The 14,145-nt window shown below is 33.7% G+C and overlaps 1 protein-coding gene across 1 annotated transcript in view; it reads right to left on the reverse strand.

Annotated features, from left to right (window-relative positions):
* Nucleotides 1-14,145, reverse strand: part of LRP1B (LDL receptor related protein 1B) — a 1,720,016-nt gene that overhangs the window by 194,476 nt on the left and 1,511,395 nt on the right. The window contains exon 63 of the mRNA XM_053919407.2: nt 826-1,014. Within this exon, the coding sequence (XP_053775382.1) occupies nt 826-1,014 (189 nt within the window). The remainder of the gene's footprint in view (nt 1-825; nt 1,015-14,145) is intronic.

Genomic DNA, 14,145 nt, shown 5'->3' on the forward strand with positions numbered 1-14,145 from the left:
AAGAAAACAAAATAATCAAAACCAATAATATAATATATTTGAAACAAGATATTTAAACTTCATAATTTAAAATTAAATAGAACTTTATAATCAAGAATATAATGGCTATAAATATAATTTTATTTTATTAAAAATTCCACTCATGTCCAATGGCATTCATTTTACTACTAAACAATGTAAAGTGTGCATTTCCACAAAAACAAGTGTTTTAGTAGAAAAAATAATCATCCATCAGAAAACAAAAACAGAGACTAGAAGCATTTTAGATGGACACACATATGTTCAAAACTATTAATGTAAAATAAAACAACAAAACAATGATCGACAACTACTATTGTAGTGGCTTTGTTTTCTAGGCCAAATTTTTGTTCTAAGCAACATAATCAATTACTTTATTTCATCACAATGGATAAAATTTTCACATGCTTTAAAAAAACAATATATTTCTCCTTTTTATAATCCTAGAGCTACTTAAATATAATTCCTTTTACCCAGCACTCCAGAAACAAAGGATCCTATAATTATTTTGTAAATAAATTATTTTAAGAATGCAATCTCTACTTCTCCAACTACATGTATTATTGTCATTTCTTCTTAATATGACTCAACAAATCAAAAACTGTTTGTACTATTATTGAGCTTTCAATTATATCCCTTAATGACAGGGCTCTCTATCAACTGAATTCATTTTATACAATTACACTAAATAATAAAATCTATAAAGTTTCTCAAAAATAGATGTACACTTAAGCTTGGAGGAAACAAAAATGGAATGTTACTAAAAGATGTTGATGCATACATGGAAACCATGGAAAGAATAATTACCATCAGGTTGTCTATAAGAATGATACACCTGGATATCTGTGATGGCATGCCATGAGTTAATCAGTGAGAGTCTGTCTGCTCCCGAGGTTTTATGGGCACGGCTGAGTGACTTGGTTTTCCCATCAGTCCAGTAGATGTAGTCTTCAAACAATGTTAGTGCAATCACCCCTGGAATATCTTGATTAGGGACTGTAATAGGAGATGGTAAGATTAATGTTCAGTCTTGGAAGACTGCCAGTTAAAATATTCAATACTACATGGGCTGACAGATACACCCGTTACAGAACTTCATGTGAATAATTGCTGTGACAACCCGTCAGGCTGGCAGGGTTCTTTATTACCAGGTAAGAGAGTGCAGGATCTGGCACAGTAGTGTGCTGGCTCAGATTTAACTCCGTTCAACCACCGGGAAGAAAACGAGTGCTATCCTGCTCGCAGATGATGGCGGCTTCACCAGAAACAAATAACACCCAACATTAAAAAACTGTATCTGATACAGTTGTTCTTAACCTAAATCCTTAAACCTGCAGGTCATTGTACTGTTCTCCCACTTTTAAATTGATTAAATTATATATCAAGGATGGCATTTCTATCTACTTGGAGATAGTGACTGTAAGACTACCATAAACCATTGTAGTCACTGAGATTTTATGAGTATTTTTACTTGCAAAATGAGATGGGATAGAGATGGAGAAAAAAAGTAGGATGGATAACAATGTATTATGTGGATTTAACAGCCATAAAACTATTTAGTTGCAGATTCAAATTGTTTTATAATTATGCCTTCCATGTAGGGCTGGGTTTAAATGTAAACAGTAGAATGAGCACTACAGATATGCATTTTTATTTCATGGGATTTGGTTGTTTGGGGGTTAATAATTTTAAACCATAATAGAGTATTTTTTCAAACGTTTAAAAAGTAAATAAGTAAAAAAAAAGAAATTTCCCAATTTGCACTAACATTCCAATATATTTATCTGTATTGACTTTTTAGGTCTAAGTTTAGAAACTCTGAGAAAATATTTAGTTATGAAAAATGATACTGTAAATCAAGTAATATGTACTTTTTAAATAAATTATATTTTAATGACTGGGGATATTTGACATATTCCTCATTCAGCAGCAACTGAAAATTTATCAAAATTTATTTTAATAAAATTCAGACTTAGGATGTTTTACAGCCTTATTTTTTTAATCTTGTATTAATTCTTATTGTTAGCTAGAAGTAGAAATTTTAAATCTGGTCATTTGTTATTTTTATTCTAATGGGCTAATATAATTAAAGAATTCCCTATCATTCAGGGAAGAAAGAAATGACAAATAAAATGAGACTCCTACAAATATGTGATAATTTAAGCCATTGACTCTTATCAATGTGTAGTGTCCAGCCAGAAATCTATTTCAGAACAGATACTATTCATAGAGAGGCCCAAAGATGATGGATCTAAGAAGAAACAACCAAAGCACATCATAATTACATTACCCAAGATAAAAGATAAGGAGAGAATCTTAAAAGCATCAAGAGAAAAGGAGACAGTTACCTACAAATGAGTTCCCATAAGATTATTAGCTGATTTCTCAAAAGAAATCTTATAGGCAAGAAGGGACTAGAAAGAAGTATTCTTTTATTATTATTATTATTATTATTATTATTATTATTATTATTAGCAGTAGTAGTAGTAGTAGTAGTAGTAGTAGTGGTGGTGGCATTTTATCATTCACTTTTTCAATTTTCTTTTTTTTTTTAAAATTATTGTTCAAGTACAGTTGTCTCCATTTTCCCACCAGAACAAACTGACAGTGGAAAGAAGTATTCAAAGTCATGAAAGGCAAGGACCTACATCCAAGATTACTCTATCCAGCAAAGCTTTCATTTAGAATGGAAGGGCAGATAAAGTGCTTCCCAGATATGGTCAAGTTAAAGGAGTTTATCATCACTATAACCCTTATTATAGGAAACGTTAAAGGGACTTATCTAAGAAAAAAAAGATCAAAAATATGAACTGTTAAATGATGATAAACTCACAACTATCAACAACTAAACCTAAAAAACAAAAGCAAACTAAGCAAACAACTAGAACAGGAACAGAATCACAGCAATGGAGATCACATGGAGGGTTGTCAGTGGGGAGGGGGAGAATGAGGGAAAAAGGTACAGGGAATAAGAAGCATAAATGGTAGGCACAAAATAGACAGGGGGAGGTTAAGAATAGTATAGGAAATGGAGAAGCCAAATATATAACTTATGTGTACAACCCATGGACATGAACTAAGAGAGGGATGCTGGAGGGAGGGGTGTACAGGGTGAAGGGAGATAATGGGGAGAAAAAAATGGGATAACTGTAAAGCATAATCAATAAAATATATTTAAAATATGTAAAAAAATATCCAGTTGTGCACACATAATACAAACATTTAGACAAAATTACCTGTGTTCTCTCCTATACACATGGAGCCCATCACTAAAATCATAGCTGAACTAACAAGCAAAACAGAGACAGACTTATAGATGGAGAGCAAGATGACAGCTCAGTTGGTGGTGGGGGGAGACTCAGGAGTGGAGGGAGGGAGCAAAAAAGGAAAGGACTCATGAACATGGAAAACAATGTGGTGACAGAGGTGGGGGAAGGAGTGTATAAAGGCTCTGGAAAAAATACAATAAGATATGCAAAAAATAAATAAATAAAAATAAATGCGGTAAGTGGAGTTGGACAGAAAGATGAAGAGAACATTGCCAGAACAAATCATGTCTGAGCTATTTATATAGACTACTCCCACATTCCTCCTTTGGCTGTATCAATTCGTTCAGGAAGACAAAACAAATGTGACACAATGTAAACAGTTGAGTGAATCTTGGTGATGGGTGATCATTATAACCATCATTCAACTTATGTATATGTTTGGAAATTTTCAAAATAAAATAAACATGTCCAAAAAACATTGAAAGTCTCAAACACTCACTTCAGATTTTCTTAAATATAAAGGAAGTAATTACATCATTAAATATGGATCTAAAATGTTAATCATTACTTAAAAAATTCTCAGTCCATCAGAGATTCAATTGACTTCTTTAGAAAAAGTGACTATTGTGAGAATTTACTTATTAACTTATTACTTATTATTTACTTATTAACATCTCAAGAGTAGCATAGTCTTTTAACTATTCAGTAATAATTATAGCTGGCATTTATTAAGCACTTGGGTGCCAGGAAGCAGGCCAGTGGTTCTCACTAGCTGGGAGAGACAATTCTGGTCCCATGACAAAAACTTATCAGGTGTATAATATTGAGGTTGAGAAACCCTGCAGTCGGATATCTGCTTTATACACCTTGTTTCATTTAATATGACAACTCTATTGTGCAACAGTAGACTTCACTTTGCAGATGAGAAAGCTAAGATGTGTAAAAACTTAAGTAACTTGCCAAAGATAGAAGGGAAAATAGCAAATTAAGATACTGGTATTTGAATCTAAATCAGATTCTCTGGCTGAGTTCTTTGCTACTTTACCTACCAGCACTGCCTTTAAGAGAGCCAGCCTAGTTGGGTAAAGTGTGGGTGTAGACTGAATTGTGTCCCCACAAAATGCACATGTGGAAACCCTATCTCTCAACATGACTGTATTTGGAGACAGGACCTGTAAAGAAATAACTAGGTTAAGTGAGATTGCAGAGTGGGGTCCTCATCCAATGTGACTGGTGTCTTCATGAGAGGGAGATGACAAGGGTGTGTGCATACAGAGAGAAGCCCATGTAAGGACACGGCAGGAAGACAGCCATCTGCACGCCAGGGAGAGGCCTCGGGAGAAACCAGACCTGCCAATACCTTCTTCTTGGACTCTAGCCTGCAGAACTGTGAGAAAATGTAGTTCCGTGTTTAAGTCACCCAGGTTGTGGTACTTTGTTATGGTACCCTTAGCAAACTAATGCAAGTATATAAAGTAATGGGACTCATTTCATTATTAGCTCCATGTAAAAATTATTTTATTTAAATACTTGATTGTCATTACACTGTGTATTATTTTTAGACATAGGACAATTTAATTACTAAACAGTTTGCTACCTCTAAGCTTCTACTGATCACCCACCAGAAACCCTCTGTTATCAGATAATCAATATTTATGTATGGAATTTGAAAATTAAATTCTTATTTCAGAAGAAAGATAACACATAAGTGAATGTATAGAGCATGCAGTAAAGTCAAGTGAAAGTGAAGAAAACCAGTCCCTTTGCCAAGGTGACCATCTGTTTTATTTAAATCCTAGGTTGATTTTGGCAATAAACATCAGACTACCAGTAGCAGCTTCACAAGCCCACTCCAGGCCTGCTCACTTGGCAAACATGCGTATTTCCCAAACAGCAACAAACACAACCACCAGAGTATTTCTTACAGAAAAGTAATAAAACAAAATAAAAAAAAAACACCAATTTAAGTTAACGAGAAGAAATCTAGTGTTATGTACCTAACATTATACTGGCTCCACAAACTACACTGTAAGAGAATGTGCCAACTTTCGTAGTATCACAAGTAATGCCAATGAAAATCAAGCAAACAAAACAAAACAAAAACTAACAAAATCTTAACATATTACCTTTTTAGAGGTTCAGCTCATAACTTGATCATATGTTTCCATTTCCTCTTTAGAACCTAGATCTCTTCACAGAGTAATTTGACTATCTGCTAAAGCTGCTGTGAGAAAATTACTATACCTCAACTGCTAAATGATGACTATAAGTAAATGAATTTATGTTTGTTTTTCATCAACATATGAAGAATCCAACTCATGGAGAGAGTAACTGAGATTTTCTGAGCCAAAGCATTATATAGTTTGGTACCAGAAATTTTCATGATTTAGAATGAGAAAAATCATTTACTTTTTGTTGTCTCTTTACTTATTTACATATTTCTACCTTATAGATATATGTGTACATATGTATGTCTGTATTAAGTATCTGTGTATCTGTAAGATATCTGTAACAATATGTGTGTGTATATATATATATAATATATACATATATTATACATACATATACATTTTATGTACAAGGTCCATCCAGAAGGTAGCCAGCCTTGTAATATGAGAAATAGAGACATTTATTGAAAAAGACACAAGATACAAGAAACATTGTACATAGGACAATGACAACTCTGTCCCCTTTAAGGCAGGTACCTTGGGACCTCACACAGTTCTCCCAATTACCATCAGCTGACCATCAGTATTTTCCTGAATGTCATTAATGGCATGAAATCTCTTTGCTTTCAGAGGTGATTTTAGTTTGTGGAAAAGCCACAAGCCACAGGGTGCTAAACCTGGGCTTTAGGGGGGCTGAGTCACCTGGATGATTTGATGTTTTGCTAAAAAACTTGCACAAGATGTGATACATGAGCAGGTGCATTGCTGTGATGAAGCTGCTAATCACCAGTTGCCCATAGCTGCGGCCTTCTGAATCATCTGAATAGTTTCCACAGAGGAATGTTAACACAAAAGCTTAACACAAAATTTGATGCAGATTCTTTGTTCTACTAGCTCAGTCATTTTGAATGTTACAGCCAGACAGTACACGTGCTCACTCAACAGCATCCACGGCCCCCACTGACTGATACAGTGAAGTTGTCATTGTTCACACATGTGCGTTACAGTCCACTCTCCTTGGCTGCCAGGTTACATCAATGTTGTACAAACCATTCTCATTATATTAAAATGACTGCACATTTTCTGGACAGACCACTTATACATACATGTAAATAAAAGAGTAACAAGAAAGATATTTTGCAATGTAATTTGACAATTAGAACTGACAAAATATAAATATGAAATGAAATGGCATGAGAAGAACATTTAACCAACTTGATACTAAACTAATGATTTTATGAAAAAATAGTCAATGTTTTCCCAAAATGATTATGGCTATCCTTTTTAAGAGAAAAATAATATGACCACTTATCATACATAAGAGTTTTTGCTTAAAAGATAAATGTAAAAAAAAATTAAGTAACCTCTCATTTACAGGTATTCAGTAGACACAAAAAAAACCAAGAAAGAGACTATTATGTGGGCTGCAGTTAACAGGTAGTTATTATATAGTTAAAGCCTGTTTGAAAGCTGCTTTCTATAGTTAGGCTTCTATTCTGTTTAACAGTTTTATTTCTTGTACTGTTTCCAGCATTTCACTCCAGCACTAGGCTCCTGATTTTTATGCTGTAGCGCTATATCTAGCATAAAAATAGACTCAATATATTTGGCAAAATATAAATCAGAGAAAAACTCCTTTGTGGAGTTTTTCCTTTTTAGTTAAGTTGGATGTTATTCAGTTAAGGTTCCAATTAATTATGATAAATAGAAAAGGTAGAAATTCAGAATATGCCTTCAGTTTAACTGTGGCTTCACAGCTATAAGTACTCTATTAAAATACTCTTTTTTTTTTTTGGATAACATTTATCATGCTAAGCAAGTATATTCTTGAATAAACCTTTTTACTTTTATATTTCAGACCAATATAGTTTAAATTCTTAAGACCAAAATGTACCAAGAGTCCAGTACTCATCTATCATTGTGTCAAATATCTCATAGTTGCTGTTATTGGTATGATATAACTTCAGGTTAATGACACATTCGACATGGTTTTGCCCTATGCTTACTACTTAAACAGAAATTATACTACTGATGCTCTAATATTTTATTTCTCCTCCAAGATTTATTTGAATGATCTAATGATATTTTAAGTATTATAATATATGAAATAATCCTGTAATTCATTATTCAAAATTAACTATTGTGACTTCAGCAATATTCTCAAAAGCAAAACAAAGTTCATAGAATGCAACCACCAAATTCAATAATTACAGAGTAATGTAAGTATTGATATTTTTTAATTATAAGGAACTTAGGTACTGTTTGGAAAGAAATACTTGCATGACCCAATTATCCTGAAGGTCAATGTTGTTCTCACTGTGTTACCTACTAGGATTGGAAACTTAATCTCCTAGATCTTTAAGATAAAGTTAACAAGAACATCAAATCAAACATTAAATCCTATCATCTTTTTTAAAATATGCTTCAAGGCTCTCTCATTTTCTCTATTATCGGTATCATTACCCCAAGTAAAGGCACATATTTCCTCACACCTGAGATATTGCAAAATTATTTTAACTTTTCATTGCCCTTTAATCTCCTTCTATCTCTTTTCTATCAGTCAAGGGCCCTGTATTAAACAGAGAACACTTTAAATGGTAGTTAAAAATAATTTAATGAAAAAAGGGCAGTTTTAGGTACAAAAGTGGTTGATCATATTATTTTTCTCTCAATTATTTACAGACCTTTGGGCCTGGCTAAGTGACTGGGGATGGATTGTTTTTTTTTTTAATTTGTTTGTTTGTTTTTCCCTACGTCTGTTAGAAGCTGGCAAAAGCTGCAGTTAAGGGAAAAAGAGCCGTGCACAAAGAGCAGAGACCCTTTGTTGGGGGAACTCAGCGGCTGCTAATCCACAGTGGTTGGGCATGGAGGAAAAGTGGGTGAATAAATATTATGACTACTTCTTTGTCTACTATCTAATCTCCTGCTAATGCTTCCCATGAATTAAGTGCAACTTGAGGCCAGAAGGTGAAAGAACCTGGTGATACAGTCCAACGAAAGCAGCCTTCTAGCACATGGTCACGGAAAAGAGGCAAAGGTAAGACAGCTAGAACTCCCTCCAGTTAGGATTTCCAATATTTTTGTTTCATCTCACATACTTCTTCTCTGGTCAATAGCAATCAATGAAGTCCATTCCCTGGAAAATATAGTGCAAACTATATAGACTGACTAAAACATGTATCTTCAGAAAACAGGTTCAGGATGCTCATGAATGCCCTTCTGAGACACCCCGATATTAACAATTTCCCCTAGTATCTTCCTCGAAGGGTAATGTACAAGATATGTGGAGAAGCTAGAATAGAATTGAGTAGCACATGGAAAACAGAAGGAAGTAATGAAACAAGTAAAACCAAATAGCATTGAAAAAGTGGTGTGAGGTTAAACAAAGACTGTAGAAAGAGTGTAGGCTGGTAAACGGATATGCAATTGGATGATAGAAGGAAGTGGTCTAACATGCAGAGGCCAGTGTTCCTGACAGTGGCCAGTGGGCAGGTGAAAATGGTTTCTGTACCTGGGAGAGTAACAGAAAAGGGAGGGTAGGTGGGAAAATGGCCACAGTGTACCAATTTCCAGAGACTGCTTTAGTTATGTATACACCATCAAAAAAAGAGTGTGCTTTTTTTGTAAACTTAGGGCCAATAGATTGTTTTCTTTGTCAGTAATTATGCATCCCCTTCAGCGTTATTATTTGTAGAATATTTTTACTAAAATAATTACTTCCTCTGAACCATCTACAAAGGGATGCAAAATGTTCCATCTAAACATATGCCTCCAAGAACATTTTTCCTGCCCACTCTTTCATAAAACTCCACTTAAATGGTAACCAGACCACTGGACCCAAGGTCCATTTTTCAAAATGAATAAAAGCATTAAGAAAAGGCAGGAACACTAAAGATAGCCAACATTTCCAAATATTATTATAAATTGTTCAACACATATTTTCCAGTAAAAAATTTCATAATCTTTCAAAAAAATTATCTACCAGAGAGACTTTGAATGGGAGAAACAGTAAAATTATTCCATTCAGCATATGTGTAACGCATAGCAGATGAGAGCTGATCCTTCCTGGGCATCTATTAAATGAGGCTGCCTTTTGAATACTCACCCTGATCAAATGTCCAAGCGCTAATCACGTGTCCCTTCTTACTGTAGTAATTCATATTGGAACACTTAAATGTGTAAAAAGTAACTTTTAAAATAAGTGTAATATTTCAAGGCAAAATATATAAATTATTTAGGATTCTTCTTTAAATCAAAGCCATTATTAAGAAGCCAAAGGCATTCTTCGTCCATTTTTTCTAGTATTTCTTGCCTCCTTTGTCCACCTGTTGTATCAAATAATAAGTACTTTGGGTATAGATTAGGAATATTTAGTTTAATAATTCAATCCCTTCCCCCCTTACTTACATATTTTTGAATTATTCATAATAAAATTCAGGTATGGCCATTTTAATATTTAACATTTAAAAAGAATATTCCTGCCCTGGCTGGGTGGCTCTGTTAATTGGAGCATTGTCCTGTACACAGAAAGTTTGCAGGTTCGATCCCCAGTGAGGGCACATACCTAGGTTGCTGGTTTGAATCCCTTTGGTCAGGGCGCCTGCAGGAGGCAACCTATTGATGTTTCTGTCTCACGTTGTTGTTTCTCTCTATCTCTCTTCCTCTCTCTTTAAAATCAAAAGTATAGCCTTGGATTACGATTAATTTTTTAAATACAGAGAATATTCCTGTTAGTGAATGTGAGAATGTATAAAGCAGATAATGCAAATTATAGTAACTTTATTTTGAAAATTAGACTCTGCCTATAAATATCTTGTCTCAATGGTGATGCAGCTCTCCAGTCTCTGAAGTAAACAAAGCAACATTGCTTCATGTACTCATTGAAGATATTTTGTTGAAAAACTTTCTAGGTTTTTCTGCTGGTGATATAACCCTTCATAGACATTTGAAAATGTGTTTTCAGAGCTGACCATCAATAATTAATGTGAGGTGTGATATTCCACACACATAGGCATTAGGAAAATATTTGTTAGACAGTTTTAATGAAACCTGAAGCCTTTGAAAAGCACTTTTCATTTGGGGAAGATACCAAGTAGAGACATTTACATGAATTTAGTGTCTGGTTTCCCACATTTTTACAATTCTAAATATGACTGTAGAATAAAAACAGAAGTGAGTGTACTGTATTATAAGTATTTTCAAATGTATTGTAGGTCAGTACTAGGAATAGTAAGGATAAGTGAGAAAAGAACAATAGTCCTTCCTTACCCCAGTTCCGACCTCAACCTATCCCTTTAAGATATGTTAGAAAATCACCAATTGATTAAAAGTTCTAAGCTATGGAAGAAATATTGAACTACAGTGCATTAAAGCCCAAATTAGAGAGTAACCTGGACCAAAGCCAAGTCTACCAATGCCCCAGTGTGTCATGTTTGGGACAGATTATGTTGTTGAAAGTGACTGAAACTCATACTAGGAAAACATTTACAATTTCGCTATTTAAAAATAGTGTATGGGACATATATGAAAATTTCAAAATACTACTATATTTAAACATGTACACAATTTATAGTAGCATGTCATATTCAATGGACAAAACTAGAAGACATTGACACTGAAATTCTAAGAATGTTTAGGAACAACAGCTAATTTCAATTTATTTTACTGGTTCAGGAACATTTCTATAGAAACTGAATTGTATTTTTTCTTCCTTCCATTAACTTTTATTGTATTGTAAACAGCAGCACATCATCATCATTAGCACAAAAATAGTCTGTGAAGTCTACTGTTTGTAATGGACTATGAATGATAGGAATTTTTTTGAAAAGTATTAAATTCAATATCTAACCAAGAAATAAACACTTGGATATTGTAAAATGACAGGATGACATTCATTTGTTTCCCTACACTTTTTCTAGTGGACTTCTATAGATATTTAAATTTTCTAAACACCCAAATGCAAAAACCATGAGTTTCAGATTACATGAGCACAAAACATTCCCTTTGTCTTTTGAAGTGTTTTCTTCCCCATTCGGAATAAAACCCTTTAAATATATTTTGTGTTCTTTCACCAGGAGCATGCTGACATCTGGATTCCTTTTCCAATTTGATTTAGACAATAACTGCCTGGATTATCATTTGGGTTTTTAAATCCAATCAGAACTGCCCCGTCACAACACACTGGTTTCCCAGCAAAACCAAACCTGAGAGTTGTACTACACTTCTGCCCCTTCAGCATGAGGATCTTCAAGGGGAGGGGTATTGAAACCGATAAAGAGCAACTGACTATAATTTCCCAGAGCAATTATAGTCAACATAATTGCATGGAATTTTAGACAGTTTGTCCACAAAATAAAAGACAGTTCAGTGCTAAATACTTTAGAAGCATATGCAACCATTGCTCTTCAAAGAAATTAGCAGTTATGTAAGTATATATTTTTTGAGTATGCAAGATAAAATATGCACATGACTAGTTGATTTAACACAAGGTTAAATCATTCAGTGATATGGAATATTCTGGAAAAAAATACTAGGATGAATCAATTTTAAAGCCCAAGGTCAAAGATTTAGTTCACTGTTTTGTCATTACTATTCACATAATATTTTCAGTATTTTTTGAAAAAAATAACTACATCTAAAATATATCTCAAGTTCAATGGCACAACTAACAGGAAGTGAGGAAACTACATCCGAATTTATTTACTTTGATACCATCAAACAGATTGAAATTGTGGCCTCAATAGAATTTTCTGATATTTAATTTTCTTTCATTAAAAGGGAAATGGAATCTCTAAGTTAAGGTAGATATGTAAAGTTATTGCTAAAATTTATCTCAAGAGTTACCTGTAACCTATATTATAGACATTCCATTTAGAGAAGGCAATGTTTCTTGAAATGTATAAGATCAATGACAAAAAACCTTTAATATGGCCAGATTTCAGAAATTCTGTGACATGGGTCTCTACATAAGATTCAAAAGTTTGGGATGGGCAGGAGATGTAGGTAATTTGGAACAGGGAACGGTAACAGCAATCGGTCCCACTGAAGCAGGGTGTCTGTTTTTAAGGATCATTGTTGCTCTCTTCACTCCCTCAAACGAAAATATTTGTATTTAATAAGACAAATGCTTTTTTATACTAATTATGTTACAGTGACTTACATTTTTATTAGTTTCTTTATATTTTGCAATTTATCTATGGTCTACTATTTAAACTAACCTGAAGAAATTCAGGTATGGACATACCTCTATGTGTATGACTGTGCATTTATACTGTAACTATTGATATTAGAAATTATAACAAGTAGGTAGCAACCTTTATCATCTCTTCTAAAGCAAGGAGGTGTCAATAATGGAAAGAAAACAGGCTTTGGGACCAGTTAGATCTTCATTGTTCAAATTCTGATTCTCCTGATTACCAGCTATTTGACCTTGAAGAAATTACTTAATCTCTTTAAACTTATTTCCTTGTAGCAAAATGGCTCTAATGCTACTTATAGCATTGTATTCCCTGATTGAATGATGATAAGAGCATGTATTACGTCAAACAAGATTTCTTGAACACAGTAGGCTTCTAATAAAAGCATTACTTTATAACAGGATGGCTCCAGTTCTTGGATCCCGGTAGCAGACTAAGAAAAATTTCACTGAAAGCCAAAAAATGAAATAGTATGTACAAAGCATCTAATACAATGTAATGCTCAAGAAAGGTTTTCTCCTCTCGTTGATTTGATCAGTTCACAGGTGTTCAACAGTAAAAGATGTGACTAGCTCTTGGAATAGCACTCAGAGAAATGAGAATTGTGTTGGCAATTTGAGATTTTAATCAAGGAGAAGTGAGCAAACATTTGACTATTACAAATGTCCAACCTCTTTCAGGCTTAAATGGAAGATAAACCTGAAGTCAAAACCTTTGGATTTGGCAAATTTCTGAAAGCGTTGTGTAATCCACCTAGCACAGAATTTGAGTTCTAGAATTCCCCTTCGATGTCTTGTTCTCCAACATCCTGATTTTGATAGAGGAGGCCCAGGGAAGTTACATACACTTTTCACGGTTCAAAGCTGTTTAGCAATAGATCTCATCCTAACCCACCCTCATCTTCAGGTTCCCTGTGCTTTCTTTAATACCCTAAGGGTTTGTTTTCTCCATTCTGAAAATGTGCTTTCACTTAAGAATCTGTACTCCAGCGAAGGTTTATTATTTCTTATCCAAGTTAAAAGCCAAATTCTGTCAGAAGGATTGTGTCTTGGGAGTGGTTAGAAACCAATCCCAAATACATAGACATGCAAGAAAAACATAATTACTATTTAGAATAATTCAATTTTTATAAAGACATATAAACTTGAAAATTAAACATTTCAATCTGAAGAACATGAAATTTTTGTCTTTCATTGAATATATTTTATACCTCAAGAGAAAATAGAAAATGGGAGATTCACTCATGTGTAACCTTTCTTATAGGTAAACTATCATTTATTCTGAAGTGCTTTTTAGGAAAAGATACAATAGAAAGTGTTTACACGTCCTCAGAATTTCTTTGATGCAGAACCTTTTGTCAAAAGTAATGTACCTCTCATCAAAACAGAGCTTTTTAAGAAGAATCCCTAAGTTATATTCAGTATTTATATTTTTAATTCTGTTTTTGTTCTTTTTTAATGGTGTTCAAGTACAGTTGTCTCTGTTATCCCCCCA

The sequence above is a fragment of the Desmodus rotundus genome, chromosome 2 (assembly GCF_022682495.2).
Source record: "Desmodus rotundus isolate HL8 chromosome 2, HLdesRot8A.1, whole genome shotgun sequence".
Taxonomy (NCBI): Eukaryota; Metazoa; Chordata; class Mammalia; order Chiroptera; family Phyllostomidae; genus Desmodus; species Desmodus rotundus.